This window comes from Nicotiana sylvestris, chromosome 6 (assembly GCF_000393655.2).
Source record: "Nicotiana sylvestris chromosome 6, ASM39365v2, whole genome shotgun sequence".
Classification (NCBI taxonomy): Eukaryota; Viridiplantae; Streptophyta; class Magnoliopsida; order Solanales; family Solanaceae; genus Nicotiana; species Nicotiana sylvestris.
This window is the reverse complement of record NC_091062.1, coordinates 65,304,859-65,327,282: the sequence shown is the minus strand read 5'-3', so window position 1 is coordinate 65,327,282 and position 22,424 is coordinate 65,304,859. Positions and strand designations below refer to the sequence as shown.

Sequence of the window (22,424 nt, the reverse complement as noted above, 5' to 3'; positions counted from 1 at the left end):
CCTGAGAATGTTAAACAAGTTATGTTGTAATTGAATCACTTGTTCCACTTCGAACCATGAAAGTATGTGTATTTTGAGACTTATTAAATGAAGTAACTAATGGTAATGAATTTGGTATTTTCTACATGATCTCCTTCCGTTATTTGCCTCGGCAAGTTTCCCACGATCTTATTCGGTCTCGATCTTGTTCGGCCCCGGGGTCACGAGCTCAACGATCTAATTTTGCACCTTGGTTTGATGGAACCCGAGCTCGAGTTTTGACCTACCATATTTCAGCCTCGACTGATCACACAATAGGCGTACCCAGTTTCGATCGTATACAATTTCCTTTTCTCCCCAACGAGAGCTATTCTCTATCTCTCAATCAAACTACACACTCTAAACAACCCCCTTGTCCCCCAAGCTTCGCTTTTCTTCTTCCTTTTCTCCATTTACCTTTCTTGATTCTTCAACAACTCACCCATGTAGAAATTCCTATTTTTATATTTTTTTGGGATAATACATAATTACCCATTGTGGTTGTAACAATTTACCAAATGCACCTTTTAGGTCCTTATATTTGTTAAACATGTAATAAATTACACTTTTTGTTACTAAGTACAATCTCAACTAAAATAGTGTGTGGCACGCATCAACTATATTTTGACGCTTTTTTTAAAACTAAATAATTTCCTTTTTATTGCTATTTATTTTATTTATCTTTTTTTTTTGCATTTTATTATTTTCCCAATCCCTCCTTCTCCCGTTAATACTTTTACCCAACTACTTTTTTCTGTTTCTTCTTATTTTCTCTTTTTCACTTCTCTTAGTTCTTTCTTCTTTTTCTTTTTCTTCTTCTTCTTCTTTTTTCACTTTTAGTTTTCTCTGGTTTTTTTCTTCATCTTCTTTTTCTTTCTATCTCCCACCCTTCTTTTTAATATTAGATATCCCTCCATTATTTTTGAGGTATCGCCAGCGGCAAGGATCGAAGGTGGAAGAAAAGATGGTGGACTGAAAATTCTTGATCATCAAAAAATTTAAGGGATAAAAGTTACGGAAGAAAGATGTAGGAGAAAGAAAAAGAAAAAGAAGATAGGTAGGTGATGGTGAGAAGAGTCACCGGAGCAAAAGTTCTTCGGTCAAAATATTGGTAATTTCAATTATTAAAAGTGCGAAAAGAATATTAGATGAGTTATGATTTGAAATGAATTAAAAAGAAGCTAAAAGTGGTAATTGTCAAATATAAAGCTTGAAAGTGTCTGGTATGCAATGGAGATTTCGATTGAAGTTGCACGTGAAGAAACGAGTATAGAATTATAGAGAAAAAAAATCAAGAAAGAGAAAGGAAAAAAGAAAGAAAAAGCTATTTTGGAGCTCTTCACGCGCACGGCGTACCTATCAAGTAGGGTTGTTCAAAACCGATCCGAAACCGAAAATCGATCCGAACCGAAGCTTAATGGCTTACTGGTAACGGCTTAACGGCTTAACGGACGGGGAACAGATTAAATTTTTTTTATTAATGGCTTATCGGTTTGGGGGCGGATTATTCAATTTTCTTAACGAATAATCCGTTAACCCGTTAAGAATATAAATATATATATATATATATATATAATATATATTAAATATAAAAAAAAAGTTGAACTTGAATAATAAAAAACAAACCCATGTGGCCATGTATACTAACCCATGTATTCTAAGACTAAAACAGTAAAACTAACGCACTCCTCCTAATCCAAAGAAACCAGCAGTCCAACAGTCTCATTCTCATTTCTAACCCTAACGCCTAAGTCCTAACGACAAAAGTCAAAATCACAGAAACCCAACCCTAACATCATATTGCCTCTGAAATGTTATTTTTTTTTATGGCAATTCATTATTTCTAAGACGAGGAGAATGAGAGATATTTAGTGAATATGTATGTTAGCCGTTAGGCCGATAAACCGCCCGATAAGAGCTAAATCGATACCAATCCGTCCGATATCTTATCGGGTGGCTAACAAATTAATACATTTAAAAGCCGAAAATCGTTAAGCCAAACCGTTAAGAGTAAAAAGCCGCCCAATCCACCCGATAAGCAGCCCTGCTATCAAGTGCACAAGTGCCACGTAAGCTTAAACGTGTAATTTATTTCTACAATTTTAATAAATATAAGTGGGTTATAGGACACCCGCAAAATTAATTAAAGGGTGAATCTCATAATTTGCTACAACCCTATCTATTATCCTATTTTTTTCTTCTTCTTCTTTCTTTTAATTGTGAAAATATTTTCGCATCCTTAATTCTTCATCGGCTCAAGCATGTGTTTATTTTCGGGTAAATTAGAACGGGATCTCTAATTTTATATTTTCTCTGTGTACATCTGCTATAGTGGAAGTGCTGTTTTTCAGCCATGGAGTAGTCATAATTGATCAAATCAAACTATTCTCTATGTCAATTTGAAAGGTTAAAAATGGAGGTGGCAGCGCAGTTAAAGAGAGGGATATTGAGACAATTCTCAACAGGATCCTTTAGGAAGAGCGGAAAATTCAGTTTCAAGAGGCAGAATTCATTCGATCCAAGGAGGAATAATTTGAGGTTCAGTTTCGGCAGGCAGTCGTCCCTTGATCCGATTCGAAGGAGTTCTTCGAATGAAAATGGCGAGCTGAGTGTGCCAGACAATCTCGATTCGACGATGCAACTGTTATTCATGGCGTGTAAAGGGGATGTGAAGGGAGTTCAGGACTTGTTGGATGAAGGCATTGATGTGAACAGCATCGATTTGGATGGTAGGACTGCTCTTCACATTGCTGCCTGTGAAGGCCATGTGGAAGTTGTCAAGCTTCTGTTGAGTAGGAAGGCTAATATGGATGGCCGTGATCGTTGGGGTAGCACGGTATAAATCTTGTTATTTTTACTCCTTCGGGGATTATTTTCTCGTTGTTGTTTGGTAAATTGCAGTAGGGATAAGTAAAACCTTTAATTTAAACAAACTATGGGGATCCTTTGGCTTTCTTCTTCCTCCTTCCTTCTGTTATATCCTAATACTTTGCTGTTTGTGGTCTGACAATGCTATGGTATAGGCATTAGCTGGTGGAGATTCTCTACTTTGAGAAAGTATTGACGTATGATGAACAAGATATGTACAAGCTTTTTGTCTCCGAATAATTGTATTTAGGTCCTATAAATGTGCAAAATGCTTTGATAAACTAAGGACAAGCAACCAACCCCATAAAGGCTCATATTTTATAACAATCAAGCAATTTATGAGTTTGGCTTTAGTAGTACCATATATCTAAACGTAAATCTTGTTGCTTTATCCCTTATTACCCAACTTTGACTGTTATAACTGGCTGTGACAGGCAGTAGCTGATGCCAAATACTATGGAAATGCTGAAATTTACAACATTTTGAAGGCCCGTGGAGCCAAAGTGCCAGTAAGTGGGTCAAGTTTCCTAATCAGATTGAGGTTCCTTATGTTTTGGCACTCATAGAAGCGTGTGTTATGTTGCTAGAAAAACAGAAAGACGCCAATGGCTGTAGCAAATCCTCGAGAAGTTCCAGAATATGAACTAAACCCTCTGGAACTTCAAATCCGCAGAAGTGATGGAATCTCAAAGGCAAGCTATTTGTTTTGTTAATCAGCATTGTGATGTTTCAATCATGCTGCGGTTGATGAAGGCACAGTTAGGCCTTAAATTGTGAAAGTTACCTTCCATTTAAAATTAAAGGAAGCCTGAATTCATTAGATACTTTAACCATTTTTATCTTTCTTTGCTTCTTGAGTGAAGCCGTGAGATACAAGGCCCACTTTTGTTTCACGCCATGCTTTTGGCTGGATAAGTTTTGGATCTGTTCTTAACAAGTTTTCTAAATTTTCTTTTTTTTTACAGGGTTCATATCAAATTGCCAAATGGAATGGAACGAAAGTTTCGGTAAAGATACTTGACAAGGATAGCTATACAGACCCTGAAAGCATGTATGTTTCAGCTGCTCTGCAATTCCCATATCATGTGTTATGCTTCTCAGAGTTCTATAGATGCTCAGTTATTTTTGCTTTTGTGTCCTGTATCAAGAGAGCCTCATATCAAAAATTTTATTGGATTACGCTATCTACTGAGTAAAACCCCTGTGACAATTTAATTTGGATCCTCCAATCTCAGGGCTTCACTAATCTGTGTGTGGATGAGTCACGTACATCAGTTATCTTTTTGATGAAGCTGATTTTGCCTAAACAACAAAAAGTTGATAGAAAGATGAACTAATTCATTGGTCAGAAAAAATCAGCTGTAGTCAGATAGAAATGGTACTGTTTACATCATGTAAGTTGGTGAAGCTGGTAGAATGCTATTGTAGATCGGTTGATTGTCATGTGCTATATTTGCACATAGGTGATAGATTCCTTGATTTGTGTCCTAATCTTTAATTAAGATTTAGAAGTTGGGTTTGTCATCTGTGGTACTTAGCTTTCTTCTTACGTGTCTTCCTAACATTTCTTTGAACCCCAAAGACTTGGAATGCAATGTTACATAATCTTCTTTTGCATTTACTGCTACTCCCAAAGGTCATCGTTTCCCTGAAACTGATACTCCTCCATCCAATTTATGTGAAGGTGCTTGACTAGACACAAAGTTTAAGAAAGAAAGACTTTTGAAACTTGTGGTTTAAAACATGCCATAGATTTTTCTTTGGCTATAAATCATCTCATTCTGTGTAAAATGAGAAGTTTAAAGTTGGTATTGATTCGAAATATAGAAAGGTATTGTCACGCCCCAAATCCGGGGAGGCGAGACTGGCACCCGGTGCCTTACTTAACCGAGCGTACAAATTGAAACTTGTGTTATCTGAACATATATGACTGCTTAGGCCGACAAGGCCAACTGAATAGCTTTCTGCAATATCTTATGCCAGCAAGGCCATAACTCACAAAAATTCGAGGAATGAACAACTACGAACTGAATGGGAAGAAATCCAAAATATAATACATATACAGGCCGACAAGGTCACCATGCTGACCCATACTGTCCGAATATACAACAAACTCTAGACCTGGTAACTCCGGATGATGTGGAGCTTACCAATCAAGCTGTACACTAGCATGCCTACTGCCGAGGCCTATTTCTCTGACTATCGGGACCTGCAAGCATGAGATGTAGCACCCCCCGCAAAAGGGGCATCAGTACGAAATAATGTACCGAGCATTTAAGGCAACTGAATAACTGAAACTGAATTGACATACATGATATATAGAATGTAATCTAAGGAGTCAATGATAATCTGGAAGCATACTTACCTATCTCTGGCTCATATCATATAAGTAGTACGAGTAGTGAAATAAACTATCCGGCCTTATATAGGGCTCGGTGTGTATATGTATAGCCCCATAGGCAACTGTATAGCCCCGTAGGCAACTGTATAGCCCCGAAGGCATCTGTCTAGCCCCGAAGGCATCTGTCTAGCCCCGAAGGCATCTGTCTAGCCCCAAAGGCATGGCGCACATCTGTCTAGCCCCGTAGGTGTATAGTAAACAATAAATGACACATGTATACTCTCTATTTCTCAACTAGACATGGAATAATGCTAAACTGGATAGGAATTCCCAACAAGGGATAGCTACGTCACGAGCAAGATGGAATAACACAACATGAGATCTTTACCAATGACTTTTCTTGGGTATACAATGTTCGGAACTTACTTAACTATGGGTTCATGCCATCGAAAGAAGAGAAATGGCCTTTACATACCTTTCGTCAACTGTTCAACAACTCAATACACTTAACTTGAGCAGCACCTCAATCTACAATCAATAATAATGATGCTATCGTCAAGCTACGATGATACAACTATTATATATCGAACGACAAGGCTATTCTATAAAAAAAAGGGCAGCATCTCCCTATTTTTTTTACAACCTCAGGTTCCCAATAACAACAACAATCACAACAACTAGTAACTACACATTTAGCTCTTCAACCAACACAAACGATACGTCGAGCGACAAGCTCGACTCACAACTAGTAAAACTACACTTTAAACCCTTCTTTCTTTCAAGGTACATAGCAACAACCTTAACAACATACTCAAGTCTTACTTCATGATTTCCAGCTATAAGACAACATAAAAGCAACTCCAAAACAGTCCAGCAAATATAACAAGCTATATATGACTTTTGATAGCTGATTCCGCAAGTTCTTACTTCAACAACTTAACCAAGACTTAGGTATGCGCAAAGACATGTTGAAGAAGGAGATTCTTACCTTACACAACACGAACAACCCCTAACTTAAGCTTACTTCAACTTGAAGGAATCCACAAATCAACTACAACAAGAAAAGAACAAGCTTATATGAGTACTACGATCTTTGCGAAGGAAGAATTACCTCATAACCTTGGTGGGATTTGTTTGAATGATAGGGAATGGCTTTGGGAGAATTTAGGGAGCTTAGGGTTCTGTTTTGGATGAAAAATGAAGTGAGAAAAGGGCTGCCCCACTTTACAACATCAAAATATAATCTCCACCGCCTATGTGGTTCTCGATAGGGCTGCCTGTGCATTCCGGCTAAAACGCTCATATCTCCTTATGCCGATATCTTATCGACGAACGATTTAATGCATCAGAAATTGGACTTGTAGAACTTCAATTTGGTGGGTGAATTACCCCGTAACTCCTAGTATTTTGGGAGAAAAACTTAGTGACATCAGACCCAAATTTCAGTAAACTTTTGAACATAGCTTGCGATAACTTTTGCTGGCTTTTGATTTACAACTTGCTTGACTTCAATACTTATCATACGACTATTATATGATTCAAATACCTTATCACAAGACCTTCTGTTGAATTTGAGAAGAAAAAAAAACTTTTTTGTATATTTTAATATCTGTACAACCTATGTATTAGGATATTTATACAACCTTCTATCATCTAGATACCCAGCCCAATCCACATCTGTTTAGGCCTCTATCCGAGGTGACCATGTTTAAAGAACAACAAGCCTTTCCCCGGAGCAGACTTCAAATACCGCAAAATATGGAAGACAGCTTGCATATGAGAGTCTTGGGGATCATGCATAAACTGACTCACTAAGCTTACTGAATAAGCTATGTCTGGTCTAGTGTGAGAGAGATAAATAAGCCTTCCAACCAGCCTCTGACATCTCTCCTTATCAATTGACTTTCCAACCCCTGTTTGTAGCTTATGATTGCACTCAATGGGTGATTCTGTTGGTTTGCAACCAATTATACTAGTTTCTTTCAAGAGATCCAGAATGTACTTTCTTTCAGAAATGAAGATTCCACTTTTTGATCTAGCAACCTCAATTCCCAAGAAATATTGTAGTTTTCCTAGATCCTTGATCTCTAATTCTTGTGCCAACAGTTTCTTCAATCGGGTTAATTCCGCTTTGTTATCTCTTGTCATTACTATATCATCAACATAAACTATGAGAAGAGTGAGTCTACCGCTTTACTGTCTAATAAAGAGAGTATGATCAGCATTGCTTTGCTGGTAACCAAAGGAGATCATTGCTTTGCTGAATCTGTCAAACCAGGCTCTAGGAGATTTCTTCAATCTGCACACCTTTCCTTGACTCTCCTCAGTGTCAAATCCAGGAGGGATCTTCATATGCACCTCTTCTTCTAAGTCTCCATGAAGAAATGCATTCTTCAAATCGAACTGTTGTAAGTCCCAATCAAGATTAGCTGCACAAGACAAAAGAATTCTGATAGTGTTCATTTTAGCAACAAGGACAAATGTCTCTTGATAATCCACTCCATAAGCCTGAGTGAATCTTTTAGCCACCAATCTTGCTTGGAATCTTTCAATTGAGCTGTCAGTTTTGTGTTTCACAGTGAAGACCTAGTTGCAGCCAACCAAGTTCTTGTCTGGTGGTGAAGTGACAAGTTCCCATGTTTTATATTTTGACAAGGTCTTCATTTCTTCATTCATACCTTGCTTCTATTTAGGATCTGCGAAAGCTTCTCTCCAATTTTGGGGGATTGACACAGAAGAAATAGACAAGGCAAAGGCTTTATAGGAGGGAGGCAAAATTAGATAAATGATGTTTGGTGGTGTAAGATCTCACTGCTTTTCTGTGAGCAATAGGCAGATTTAACTCATTAGGAAATGTACATACTCACCAATAGAAAGGTTCAGCTTCGGCAGATTGCATGATGACTTCTTCTACTCTATTTCTCCTTGAGTAAGTTTTCAAATTAGGCCTATCCAAACGCCAAATAGTCTCGCCCTGAATTCTTTCTCCAATTTCATTTTCCCCCTGGTAGTGGCAATGGTTTCAAAAGTGGAACTTAGGAATCATCTCTTCCTCTTATAGCTCCCCCCGAAGAGGCGATGGTGTAATATTGAAATAGGGTTCAGATTCTCGAAAGGTAACATCCATGCTAACAAAGGATCTCCTGGAGGGAGGATGATAACGTTTGTGCTCTTTCTGTGTTGGAGAATACTCAATAAAGACACACTTAAGAGCTCTAGGATCAAGTTTCCCAGAGTTTCTAGTGTGAATGTGAACAAAGCAGACACCCAAATACCTTCAGAGGAACAATATAATCATTCTTACCCTTTAAAGCTTGCAAAAGACTCTGTAAATTGAGGGTTTCAAGTGGAATTCTATTGATGAAGATATGCAACTACTAGAATGGCATCCACCCATTAAGGTTTTGGTAGATTCATGGTAAACATAAGAGATCTAGTCACTTCTAACAAATGCCTATTTTTTCTTTCAGCAACCCCATTTTGTGCACTAGTATAAGGACAACTGGTTTGATAGATTATCCCATAAGACTCCAAATAAGCACCAAAATTTTTATCCATGTATTCTGTGCCATTGTTAGTTCATACGATTTTTATCTAGCCTCAAATTGAGTACTAATCAGCTTATGAAAAGACTGAAAGCAGGAGAAAACTTCACTTTTGGCCTTTAACAAATACACCCAACCATCCTAGTGCAACAATCAATAAAGGTAACAAACCATCGACTGCCAGACAAAGAAACTGTTTGAGTGGGACCTCATACATCAGAATGAATAGTCTAAAAAAGGTGTCGTGCGTTTATTATACTCAAAGGATAAGAGTTTCTAGTATGCTTGGCAAATTCACAAGCATTACAAAATAAAGATTCAAACTCGGTTCTAGAAAACAAACTGGGATATAACTTCTTTACAGCAAAAAATGATGGGTGCCCCAACCGTCTATACCACTGTATTATTTCTTGGTTGACATCTTTATTTCCTCCAAAATAGGCCTGAACAAAGTCTCGAGTTCCATCAATCCAATATAAGTCATCATGCAATCTACCATTGCCAATCCTCTTCCTTATTTGAAGATTGTGAAAAACACAATATCAGGAAAGAACTTGACACTAAAGTTTAATTTTTTGGTGATGGTGCTAACAGATAATAGGTTAACGGGAAACTCAGGTACATGGAGGACATATGATAATGTAATATCAGGTGTACGGACAACCGAACCTGTTCCAGAGATATGAGTTAGGGAGCCATTGACTATTCTGACATAATCCCCGTTGGGACTTGGAGAGTAGTTTTGAAAGCCTTAGGGGAGCCTGTCATGCGTCTATTTGCACCAGAATCAATAAACCAAGAATTAAGGTGAACATTAAAGGCAATACTGATTGGAAGTAGCAACATTAGAAGAGTCAAGTTTATTCAGGAGACGACGAAGATGCCTAACTTCATCCAAAGACAATGCTTCTCAAGAAGTAGTTTACTTGGATCTCTCTATATTTTCTGCAATATTAACCTGACCCGTTGATGGACCTACACGTTTTCCTCCACGACCTCTAGTTTGTCTACCATGTAGTTCCAACATGTCTCCTTTGTATGCCTTGGCTTTCTACAGTAATCACAGTGCTTGTAATCTTTATCACAAGTGAATGCCTTTGGTTGCTCACTAGACACAGTTAACCCGGACTTCTCCATTGGTACTGAATAAAGCATGACTTCTCGTCGGCTCTCTTCCTGTTGAACATAAGAATATGCATCCTCAAGAGAAAGAAAAGGAACTGTACTGAGAACTTGAACCTGATATGATCATATTCTTGGTTCAAACTGGCCAGAAAATCATAGACCCTTTCCTTCTCAACCAATTGTTGAAAGAGAACTACATCATCAGTACGCTTTGCTTGGAGATCTTGATAACAGTCAATCTCTTGCCACAACCCACTTAACTCGGAATACTAATCAGTGATAGTCAATTCACCTTGCTTAGCTGCATGAATTTTATTTCGAATTTCAAAAATCTGGGCATCATTTCCCTTGCGAGAGTAATGTCATGGGCGGCTTTCCAGCCATGCCCCATGGCCCCTTGGACGCGCCCCATGGCGTCCTAGCAAGCCTCCCAACGCCTAGCACCATGGACGACCCCGTGGCCTTGGCTGCGCCAAGTGACAAGCGCGCATGTGCCTCTGTCGCCCCACCGATAGCCCTCGCCAGCGCCCAGCCGCAGGCAGATGCCAATAGCGCCGCGCGCGCAGACAGCGCCGCGCGCGCAGACAGCGCCGCGCGCGCAGACAGCGCCGCGCACGCAGACCGTGATGCCAAAGACAAGGTTGCTGACAAAACCTATTTCTACCTTGTAGAAAACTAAGTCCTTTTCATTATAAATATAGAGTAGTTTTATTTCATGTACTTCTATTATGTTTCTCTAGCTTAGTTAGGTCAAGTCTTGTAACTTTGGTTTTTTTTTAAGCACTATTAGGGGGATCAAGCAATCAAACTTTCTAGCAAGCAAACAATTCTCTGTACTGGTGTCTGTCCCCCTCGACACCGTGTTACTTTTCTGTAATAGCTTTCATTAATGCAATCAAGCTTTCTTTCATTCTCAATTCTCATTTTTGTTCTCTCAATTGCTCTTGACATGGGGTTTCTTGTACGTCACTGACAATCTCGTCTAGCGTACGGAGGGGAGCTTAGTTGGCGGATAGTAACTGCACTAACATCAGTTTCTTAGCCTTACGTCGCCCTTCCAAGGAATCTCAAGAAGGCGCCGCGTAACAGTAAGTGCGCATTAGTTGAATTTTTTTGACAAGGTAAATTGCATTAATAAAAGGGAGGAAAAACTCCCGTATACAAGAAGTATACCAAAAAGTAGAGAATTTACATCAAAACATGATTCTCTACGAAAGACGCCCAATTTTTCTATACAAGTAAGGGCTATATGAGTGCACCAAAAAGCGATCAAAGTGTGCATTAGTTGAATTCCAGAAATTTTTCAGAAGTATCAAGCAATAAATACTGTTTAGAAGTTCGAGGGTGCATTGTATTCAACAACCATGTCATAACAAGGGAATTATTCAGAATCCCATTGGCTATAACTAGCATCAGTCACAACGAGTGCTTTCTTTTCTCCCGTAATATAACCAAGTAGCTTTCTAGACTTAATAAAAAGCTGACCAAGCAAGATATGTACCAACCCCTTCTAATTTTACCACACTAATTTGTGAAATACCATGTGAAATAGTATTGTCTACAGAATTGGTAACTACTGCCGTTGAGTCTCCCATAATTTGAAAAAATAACAGTTCAAACAAAAAATAAATCTTTTCTGCAGAATCAAGGAGCAGTGAACCTGGTTACTCTTCAAAGAAGAAATATGGGAGAGCTGGCTGAAAAAAATTGGTTCTAATACGTTGGAACCGTACCTCTACTGCTCCAAAATTGCTGAAATTGATAAGGTAGGCTCGAAATGTGTCGGCGACACCCAGGGAGAAAAACTCGACCTCTTTGATACAAAAGGAACCCTAGCGTTGCAGAGGGAGATAACTCTCCTCAAAAAGGCAACAATGTCTGTGATACCATGTTGAATTTGAGAAGAAGAAAAGGCTTCTTTGTATATTTCAATATCTGTACAACCTCTGGACTAGGATATTTATACAATCAGTCCTATCTCTAATTTAGGAAAGACAATCAAAGACAATAATGCTAATTACAATTAAATAAAATAAGATCCCTATAATTAAGCTAATCAAATAAGATCCCTATAATTAAGCTAATCAAATCACTAGAATTAAGCTAATCAAATATTCAATACCTTCTTAGCATGTTAACAACTCCTAGTATTACCCCAAAAGTAAGGTTATAACATCGGCCCATACCTCCAATGTACGGTTCGAAAGTGACTCCATAAGTTGGGAAATTTTGCCGATACTTATTCTTTTCGATTCAATTAACTTCTAACTTTTCCAACATATACTTAACACTTATTAAACATGGTATAAACACTTATAATCCTTAAAGATACTCTTACACTTCGAGCTCACATCGATTACCTTACGTCGCAACTTGACGTACGAAAATACGGGATGTAATAGGTATCATTTATTTTGGGACAAGCTAAGACGGAAAGTGTCTCACATAAATTGGGATTGAGGGGTTACTACTTCCCTTTTCTTGTTGACTATATATATTATGAAAAATTGGTAATCTTCATTGCTATTGTCGCCACAAGTTTCCAATTAGACCTGGAGACATTAACAGGAAGCCGGGCATTTGTAATTTCCCTGTTTTTCAGGAGAAACATTAGTGTCATTATGCTCTAATTTCTCAATTATTTAATTCTTATGCACCATGTTGTATGTTCCCTCAGTATTTAAATCTTTCAACAGTCAGATAAGTCAATATTCAGGCTAAGTACATATTTTCTTCTTGCAGTCTATCTTCATTCTTATATAGGCCTTGCGGCTGCTTAAAGTCTGTTTTAATGTGTTGTTCCTTGCTTCACTCAAGCAGATATTTATTATTTTTTGTCTTTTGATAAGTATTGAACAAAATATAGTTCCATGAATTGTTTTTGGATTGGATATCTAACTTTGCCTTATTTCCACGTTTGCATGCAGAGATGCTTTCAAACATGAATTAACTTTGCTAGAAAAAGTACGGCATCCAAATGTTGTTCAGTTTGTTGGAGCAGTCACACAAAATATACCAATGATGATAGTCTCCGAGTATCATCCAAGGGTAGGCTCTGTCAATCTCTTAACGCTAACCTACCGCCTAACAACTTTGCTTGTTCACCTCTTTTATCAATTCAATTTATGTTAATATACATCTAGAAGTGAAACCTTCATTGGCAAGTTCTTGTGGCACAAAAGAACACCTTTTAAGGTTTCTTTCTGATGATGGGACTTCTAAAGAACAAAGTTTCAACAGATTAAGGGATTCAAAGAGTTGGTATCATGATCCACTCAAGATGTAGTTGTTGTACCAGACATCAACAGGAGACAAGCTCACATCTATTTGGTGATAGTGACATTGCTAGACAGGTTTGGAATTATTTCTCCAGTACATGTGGCATAAGGCATACAACAAGATCAGTTAGGAGTTTGGTGATGCAGTGGTGGCGGACTATACCAAAGAACGAAGTGCATAGGGTTCTATTACAGTGTCTTCCATCTGTAATTTGTTGGGAAATATGGAAGAACATGTGTACAGCAAGGTTTGAGAATTTATATATGTCTAGTAGGTATATCATCTGGCAGGTGTGTCACTTAATGTCATTGATTCTGCAATGTCAATTCTCTAAGTTAATTTACCTGTAACATGAGATGACAAGTGTGCTTATGTGGAGAAATTACAACAAGTTATCCACAGTCAATTGGTGATATGGTCCAGACCTGAGGAGGGGTGGATGAAAATGAATGTAGATGGCTGTAGCAAGGGGAATCCCGGGAGTGCTGGAGAGGGTGGCATAATAAGGGATCATCATGGGCATATGATTTTAGCATTTGCTGGTTACTTTGGTATTTGTAGTAACAATGTGGCTGAAGCTATGGCAATTCTACAAGGGTTGCGTATCTGTATTGATAGAGGTTTTCTTAAGATTATTGTTGAATCTGATTCTGTTATGTTGGTTAATATAATCAATAAGAAAGTCAGACCTCCATGGCAGATTCATAGCATCATGGCACAAATAGGGTAGTTGATCCAGAAGGGATCCTTCCTTTTTATTCATATATTCAGGGGAGGAAATGTGATTGCTGACCAAATGGCATGTTTGGGTGAGAAAGTCAGGAACCAGATTGTCTTCACTGAAGATCTTTCCTTGCCTAGGCAAGTTAGAGCTTACTTGAAGCAAGAACAGGATGGCTTCCCAAATTTCAGATTTAGGCCAAAGAAGAATCTCTTCTCTGTTAGTAATGGCTGAGATGAAGGAGCTTAACTATGTTATACACTTAAACTGCTTAGCTTTGTGCTTTATAGTTGACTCTTCAAATATTGTAATGGAGGAGTCCTCCCATATCGTAGCTACATCTCTCTTGCATTTTTGCATAGGAATGTCTAGCAGAACTGTTCATCATGCTCTGGAGGCTATGGTTTATGTCCTCCTCCATGTACTTTTGTTATTTGATTTATATACAGGTTAGGGCTACTCCTAACTCCCACCAACTTGGTGGATCTTTTGACTTAAAAAAAAACATTGGTTAAATTTTTAGCTTGAGTTGGCAACAGTTTCAATTTCCACGTTGAGGAGATCTTGATTCTTATGAATTTTGTATGCCAATGATCTCAATTTTTATGTTAGCCTTGCAATTATGACAATTGGCATTACATGCGCTATTTGTGACTTTTCAGGGTGACTTAGGTAGCTATCTGCAAAAGAAGGGACGTCTATCTCCTTCTAAGGGGCTACGATTTGCTCTTGATGTTGCTAGGTAAGTCAATCTTTGATTTGTCATACAAAGTGAATTGATCTCTCATGCTTGGATCAGTCTTTTGGCAATTCCTTTACTCATTGGCAAGTTGTGATTTTTCAGTTATTTATTTTATCTCAACGTGTCTATATTGTGCCATGTTGGTCGATTTTCAGGGGTATGAACTACCTTCACGAATGCAAACCAGACTCAATTATCCATTGTAATCTAAAGCCAAAGTAAGGCAACTAAATGCTTTAGTTGTCCAAGGCTGTTATGACCATTTTCACTGTTCTCAGTGGGATATCCTATTGTTTTTAATATTCGAAATTTTGGTAAGGTGCCAGAAATATTTTGCTGGACAATGGAGGTCTCCTGAAAGTTGCAGGATTCGGTCTGATTAGATTGTCAAAAATTTCACCTGACAAAGCAAAGTTGGTGCAGCCGGAGGCTGCTGACCGTTCAAGTAAGTTTTTCAAATTTCAAGTATATAAACATTAAATTATAATATTTCTAAATATGGAGAAAACATTCTTGTTTGATGGTAAGTTTTGATAAATCAGAAACTTTGGTTATGAATTGGAGCATATTGTTTAGCATGAAAGAATCACCTTTGATTGAACCTGCTGTGTTTCTGTTGATTACTTTACTCGTCATTTGTTTTTCACTTATAGGTCCCTATGTGGCACCTGAGATTTATAAAGATGAAATATTTGACCGGAATGTGGACATATATTCATTTGGCATTGTACTCTATGAGGTATGATTTCCTTTTATTAGATACTTCAATTCATGCTATAGCTTAATTTGGAAAGAGTGTCCCATTTAGGTGCAGCTCTTACTGATACTTGGATGATGTTGATTTATTGAGAATACAATTCAATCCTCTATTTATCCTGATATCAGGCTATCAGCCTTCTGGAACTGTGATACTCTGCTGCTTCACATTCTATTCACCAAGAATTTTATTTTACTTTGTTTGGCTCAGATGATGGAGGGAAGACCACCTTTTCATACCAAGTCTCCTCAAGAGGCCGCTAGAATGATGTGCTTAGAAGGCCAAAGACCAGCATTCAAATCGAAATCCAAATATCCTCCAGAGCTTAGAGAGTAAGTCCCGCTATTTATTGTTTTTGTTATCATTACTTGGGGTATAATCACATGTTGTGCAGTTCATATGCGCTTATATATTAGCAACATATTATTCCAGTTTAATATGGTCTTCTGTTATGTACCCCTAGCCATTGAAGGGTATCATGAATTCTTTTTGAAGGGCGTCAGGAAAGATTTCCTTTCTGCTGCTTTGGTTTTGTAAAAAGGATGTATATGTTTCATTTTCTTCCGTGTCTCGATCCAAAATCCCACCAAGTCGTGAATACACCTAACCCAACCCACTAAGTAAGTCAACTAACATAAGTCACAATTCGAACCGGGAATCATCAAATAAATAGTGAAATAAGAATACGAAAATCAACACAACTATCCCCACGAACTGATAGAATAGAACAAGTCATGAGCTACTAATACAACATTTGTTTGAATATAAATAAACAGAAATACAGAATTCTAGGCTACCACGAAAGAATGTCAGCTAATAACTGGAATGCTGATGTCTTCAATGCTCATCCTCGAATGCCGCAGCCGCTAAGCTCCAAAATCTACACGCAAGGTGTAGAAGTGTAGTATAAGTACAACCGACCCCATGTACTTAGTAAGCATCAAGACTAACCTCAACGAAGTAGTGGCAAGGTTTAGTCTAAAGATACTCACTTCATATAACCCGTGCAGCTCATAAGCATATACAATAATAGAAAGACAATCAAGAAATAACCAAGGAACAACAGGTATTAATAATAAAGGTGCACACACGAAGAAAGAGATAATAAGCATGTTTTTCCAATTGAATGGGTCAAAGCATATACAGATGCACCAAATTTGCATACAAAGAAGATATGCACCAAGTAGCATTAGCTCGAATATTCCTACATGAATATAGAATGTCTATACATGATAAAGATCCAATTCCTTATCAATTACTCCCTTCGTTCCAGTTTATGTGAACCTATTTCCTTTTTGGTCCGTTCCAAAAAGAATGATCCCTTTCTACATTTGGAAACAATTTAGCTTAAACTTATGATTCTACCCTTAATGAGAAGCTTTTATAACCACACAAATACTCTGGACCCCTTTTTGACTTGTTTAGGACCACACATTCCAAAAGTCTTTATTTTTTCTTAAACTCCATGCCCAGTCAAACAGGTTCACATAAATTGGAACGGAGGGAGTACCAATTAGCATTTATTCTTATGCTTCTACATGAGTTTAAAATGTCTATGCATGATGAAGAGTACAAGATCTGTGTACCCAACTCTGCCAATGAATCATATTCATGTATTAAATGCACCGGCCAAATACATAGATAGCCTATTAAACTTGGCCCAATTTTTCATTTTGGCACTTTAACTCAGCCTTGTTCCATTTTGGCCCTCCAACCACATTTGTTTTGTTCCACTTTGACACAAAAGCTGACTAGATTCCATGTGTGATTTGCCTCACCCTTGTAGGAGCGTGAGAGCCATTTTTTAAGCCAAATTTCATACTCCCAACGTAGAGGCGGATCCAGAATTTAAATCCTATAGATTTAATTTTAATGTTTTTAACATTGAACCCATTATATTTTTAAAGTTATGGGTTTATATTTTTTTTTTTTTACAATTTTAATAAATTTTTACACACAACTTTTTACTCCGCGTCGAAAGTTATGGGTTCAGTTGAACCCATAGTTATTACTGAAAATATATATAAAAAAATATTTTTTCCACAGGAGGGTGGCAGGAAAAAACGAAAAAAATAATAATTTGAAATTACAAAAAAAAAAAAAATTGCGGGGGGTGGGGGTAGCAGCTGGGTATTTGTCGACGCTGCATTTTTACCTGGGATAAAAGTTTTTGTGTCAAAGTGGAACAAAAGAACCCATTATATTTTTAAATGTTATGGGTTTATATCTATTTTTTTTTACAATTTTAATAAATTTTTACATACAAATTTTTACTCCGCGTCGAAAGTTATGGGTTCAGTTGAACCCGTAGTTAGTACTGAAAATATATAAAAAAATATTTTTTCCACGGGATGTGGGTAGAAAAAACGAAAATAATAATAATTTAAAATTACAAAAAAGAAAATTTGCGGGGGGGGGGGGGGGGGGGGCGTGGGTAGCAGCTGGGTATTTACACGTGCTACATTTTTACCTGGGAGAAAATTTTTTGTGTCAAAGTGGAACAAAAGAAATGGGGTTGGAGGGCCAAAATGGAACAAGGATGAGTTAAAGTGCTAAAATGAAAAATTGGGCCACGTTTAATGGTTTGTATATGTATTTGGCCAAATGCACCAAATAGCATATGTAGATGGCATGCGTGAGTATGATGTGAAACTATGCATGAACACACACACCCAGCACAACTCCTGTGTGCCTGACACAAGATCCATGTGTCCAATACCAAGCACCAATCTAGTGCCTATGCTCACAAGGCTCAAATGGGTAATTACCTGACTCCAGAGGGACAATACCATATCCAAGCAGCGATACAGGAACCCATTGTCATGGGAACTCACCGAATCACATCAATAACAATTCACACGGCAGAAACCTCGTGCCACAATATTTATCTCAATATAAATCCGCTCATACTGTCCCAATGTGCCTTAATATCATCAATGCGTATTAAGATTTCCATTTCCAATGATGTATGCATATGCCTCGGAGCTAATCAATAAAATGTGCTAGGACATGATAAATAAAGATGCGGGGATGTATGCAAGTACTCATGAGATGATCCCTAAGTATGGCATATGCGTGTGTATAACGTATGACTACAACTACAACATGTAATTTGTCATTCAATAACCATCAACTCCAAATAAAGCATCAAATGCCTAGACATGGCCTCTAACCAAGATAATAAGGTTCAAGCAGTCATACAATAATTTTAGGCATTTTCCGAGAATATTAGGTGTAGATGCGTATTCATAATAATAAGTGTGACTACGGCTAAATCAAGTATATCAACAATCTTAAGGATAGCCCATCATGCTTAAATAAGGTATCAACCTAAACATTGTCTCTAGCATGATTCATTGTGTTCACGTAGTCATTCAATCAATTAAAGCACATAACAAGTAGAACACACAACCAAACAAGGCATAAAGAAGCCAAAAATCCACCCAGAACATGATATTACCTCGGTATTTGCATATAGCTCGTCACCTCACATATACGTCACGTTCCCCGAGCATGTAGCATATAGATTTATTTTAGAAAAATTTCCCTCAAGCTAAGATTAAGCAAGATACTTACCTCCTTCCAAAATAACTTCAACTCTCCAACAAATACTTTCCTTTGTTATTAGCCTCCAAATGTCTCAAATCTAGTCAATCAACACTTAAGGAAGTCAAATAGTACCTTAGGAATCAATCCCAATCCATAAGGCTCCAATCTTTAATGAATTTAGAAAAAGTCAACAAAAGTCAATCGGGGCCCTCTTCATCAAAACCCAAAATTGGAATTGGATCTCGATTACCCATGAGCCGTGGAACCCAAATCTATAATCAAAATTCCATTTTAATGTCATTAGCATGCTTAAATCAACAATTCTCTATTTCTAGGTTTTCTTCCATTTCTCATTTGATTTCTCCCAAATCCTTGATTTCATGTTAAAATTAACTTGATGATAAAAGTGAATTAGAATCACTTACTCCATCGTGGTTGATGTAGAAGTTGGTCAAAACCCCTCAAAACCGAGCTCCCATTCTCCAAAATTGGAGAAAAATGCCAAAAACACGAAATGGGCTCTATTTATACTGTGAAGAATCATCTGGAGTTAAAAATACAATGCCGCAACGGCCCCCCATGTCGCGGTAGTGCTGCAACCTTGAACACTCTGCTGACCAAAACAACTCTGCCACCCTTCAGTAAAATGATCATAACTTCGTGCTCAGATGTAAGAATGACGAACGACTTGAACCACAAGAAACTAGACTTAAAGGGCTACAATCTCATCAAAACCTCATCCCAAAATTCTTTATAATAGATTGGGAGACATGCACTTTTGAAGTCAAGCCAACTGCAGAAAAGCCCTGTTTCAACAACTCAATTCTTCCAAAACTTGCCCCAAATGCGCCGAAACTTACCCAAACCCCTAAGGACTTCATCCAATCATTCCTACAAGTTCAAATGTCATATATGGACTTGTCCAAATGGTCAAAACATCCACGGGAACATCACAAGGAATCGAGGCTCAAATTGAATAGAATTTCTCTTAAATTGTTAAATCTTCATTCTTTCAAAAGAGTGTCCGAATCACACTTTGATGCTTCGGCTTACTTCCAAACTTTGCACTCAAGTTCAATTCAACTATATAGACCTATCCAAAGCCCCGAAATATCAATCAAAGTCCAATAACATCAAAGTCAACTCTTGGTCAAACTTATGAACTCTTAAGTTCTTCAAATTGCCAACTTTCGGCAAATAATGTCGAATTCTTCTAGGAACCAACAAAATCAAATCCAAACATATGTACAAGTCCAAAATCATCGTACTAACTTATCGGAACCATCAAAACTCAATTCAAACCTTGGTCAACTCTCTTAACTTAAAGCTTCCATTAGGAACTAAGTGTTCCAAATCACTCCCAAACCTCTTTGGACCAAAATTATCCATACTCGCAAGTCATAAAACATTAAATGGACCTACGGAAGTCAGAAATCACAAAACGAGATGCTAGAACTCAAAATGACCGGTTGGGTCGTAATATTCAGCCATTGATTTTTTCTTGGCTCGATGATTTAGTACAAACTCCAGGCCGGTGCAAGTGCAACTAGCATGTTGTTGAGCTCATGCCTTTTCCTGCAATTTCTTGTACTCTTCTTGTCAGACCTTCCCAGATCTTGAGCATTTAGGTGAAACGCTCATCTTTTGATGTCCATCTATGACAAGATTAAATAACCGAAACTTTGTTGTGCGCATGACCTCATTAATTTCTCTTTAATATGCTTAACTTTAAAGAGTAGCAGAATAAGCTTTTGGATAATTAACATTGGCTTATGGGCATTTCAATCCCTACATACTCTCAGACCAGTGCACTACCTCCATGCCCCTAAGCAGGGAGAGATGGTTTCTTGCAGTACACTATTGGTATTAGGCTTATTAGATTTGGCGTGCAGTCAGTCCGATACTTGTGTTCCCTCTTGACTTCTGCTCAATGTATTGTATTTCTAGGTTGATTGAAGAATGTTGGGATCCAGAAGCTTTTGTACGGCCGACATTTTCTGAGATCATTGTGCGGATGAATAAAATTGCTGCTTACTGCTCAAAACAAGGATGGTTGAAAGATACTTTTAAGCTTCCTTGGTAACGGTTCTGTTGCCTATTAATTATATATCCTAGAAATTGAACATTTGTTTATATTATGAAAAAGAGCCTTGAACTAAGAGAAAAAAAGAAGTCAGAGTTCTTGACAATTTTGCGAAACTCGGGATTGTGACTATGTAATGTGTTAGAAGCGTAGGATTGTTAAGACACACTCTCTCTCACACACACGTAGGCATGTGCGCAACACACAGATTCACACTCAATTGATTATGTCAATATCTACAAAAGAAAATAACTGACTTGATTAACAATTTAAAGGGGAAGTGAGTTGATAGCCGCTCAGATGATAAAACAGAGCAAAGCACACTCATGCGATGTAATTATAAGCTTGATGTACTGTTATTCAAGAACTTGTCGATGGGTTTAGAACCCCCTACATTTTTAAGTGTTGCTCTATCAAAGAGTTTCAATTTTAGCAGCACCTAAGAGTTTGACCTAGTGGTTAATGAAGTGGGTTAAGAATTATAAGGTCTCGGGTTCAAATTCCAACGGAGGCAAAATATTAGGTGATTTCTTACCATCTTTCCAAGCCTTGATGGACAGAGTTAGCTGGTCTTGTTGTTGGTGGGAGATAGCAGATATTCCATAAAATTAGTCGAGGTGCAAGCAAGTTGGCCTGGACACCACGGTTAGAAAAAAAAAAAGAGTTCCAATTTTACCAAGGTGACCAAATGTGTCCGTCATTCTAGCATATGTTGTTAGGTGTCAATGGTGCTGAAAATATATTCAGGTGGTGGCCATGTCAAATTTGTAAACCAGATTTGTTAACTTTATTTTCTCCAAATTATTTTCCTTGGCACAATATCAACTACGTGTGACGTGCCAATAAAAATACTTTACAATATTGGTTTGCCATTGCAAGGAATATTTGCAAAATGAATTCAATTATGTGTTGGTCTATGCTACTAATACTGATTCTCTTCCTTACCTAATTCAACACATCTTTGGTGCAGGTTATAAGCGTGCATACAAAGTGCAAAGACGTGGACAAAAATGAACACAATTGAGCTTATCAGCGGAAGATTCTCGTGGAGCTTTCCACTCAAAATTGATCGTGCGGAAACATATGATAAACCTAATAAGCAACCTTCTATTCGCGTGATTCCTTGAAAGCTTTATATTGTGGTTAACCAAATAAAAGGCAGATTTGCAGGGTGAAGGAAATGGGGTTACCATTAAATCATGGCTCTCCCATGTTGTCTTCTGTTCTCAGTAAGTTTGACCTCCACTATATATATATATATGAAGCATCTTTGTTTAATCTATAGTATTTGAACACGGTGTGAACCAAGTATATTTTGCTTTACGAGGGGAAAACAAAAGGTTATATAAGAAAAACTGGATACTACTGCATATCCATCTATTTCTATTCTTCTTAT

The 22,424-nt window shown here is 37.7% G+C and overlaps 1 protein-coding gene across 3 annotated transcripts; it reads left to right on the top strand.

Moving 5' to 3' along the window:
- The first annotated feature begins 2,184 nt into the window (after positions 1-2,184).
- On the top strand, positions 2,185-22,400 carry LOC104223375 (integrin-linked protein kinase 1-like). 3 transcript variants are annotated; one of them, XM_009774803.2, is made up of 12 exons: positions 2,185-2,854; positions 3,321-3,395; positions 3,474-3,578; positions 3,852-3,937; positions 12,825-12,945; positions 14,560-14,639; positions 14,795-14,857; positions 14,966-15,084; positions 15,293-15,378; positions 15,607-15,728; positions 20,893-21,024; positions 21,999-22,400. In XM_009774803.2, exons 1-12 carry the CDS (start codon positions 2,432-2,434, stop codon positions 22,003-22,005), a joined length of 1,419 nt encoding a protein of 472 aa, XP_009773105.1. In that variant the 5' UTR covers positions 2,185-2,431; the 3' UTR covers positions 22,006-22,400. The 3 variants fall into 3 exon arrangements, with proteins under 3 accessions (XP_009773105.1, XP_070006285.1, XP_009773107.1); XM_070150184.1 differs by lacking the exon at positions 14,795-14,857 and having other exon boundaries at positions 2,188-2,854; positions 21,999-22,131; XM_009774805.2 differs by lacking the exon at positions 21,999-22,400 and having other exon boundaries at positions 2,188-2,854; positions 20,893-21,028.
- The last annotated feature ends 24 nt before the right edge of the window (positions 22,401-22,424 follow it).

What these genes read in the sequence shown, in the direction of transcription:
- LOC104223375 (XM_009774803.2), top strand. Translation starts at nt 2,432, where the DNA reads ATGGAGGTGGCAGCGCAGTTAAAGAGAGGGATATTGAGACAATTCTCA. An exon ending in GTGATCGTTGGGGTAGCACG is followed by an intron (nt 2,855 to 3,320) that starts GTATAAATCTTG and finishes TGGCTGTGACAG; the next exon opens with GCAGTAGCTGATGCCAAATA. An exon ending in TATCCTCCAGAGCTTAGAGA is followed by an intron (nt 15,729 to 20,892) that starts GTAAGTCCCGCT and finishes TTGTATTTCTAG; the next exon opens with GTTGATTGAAGAATGTTGGG.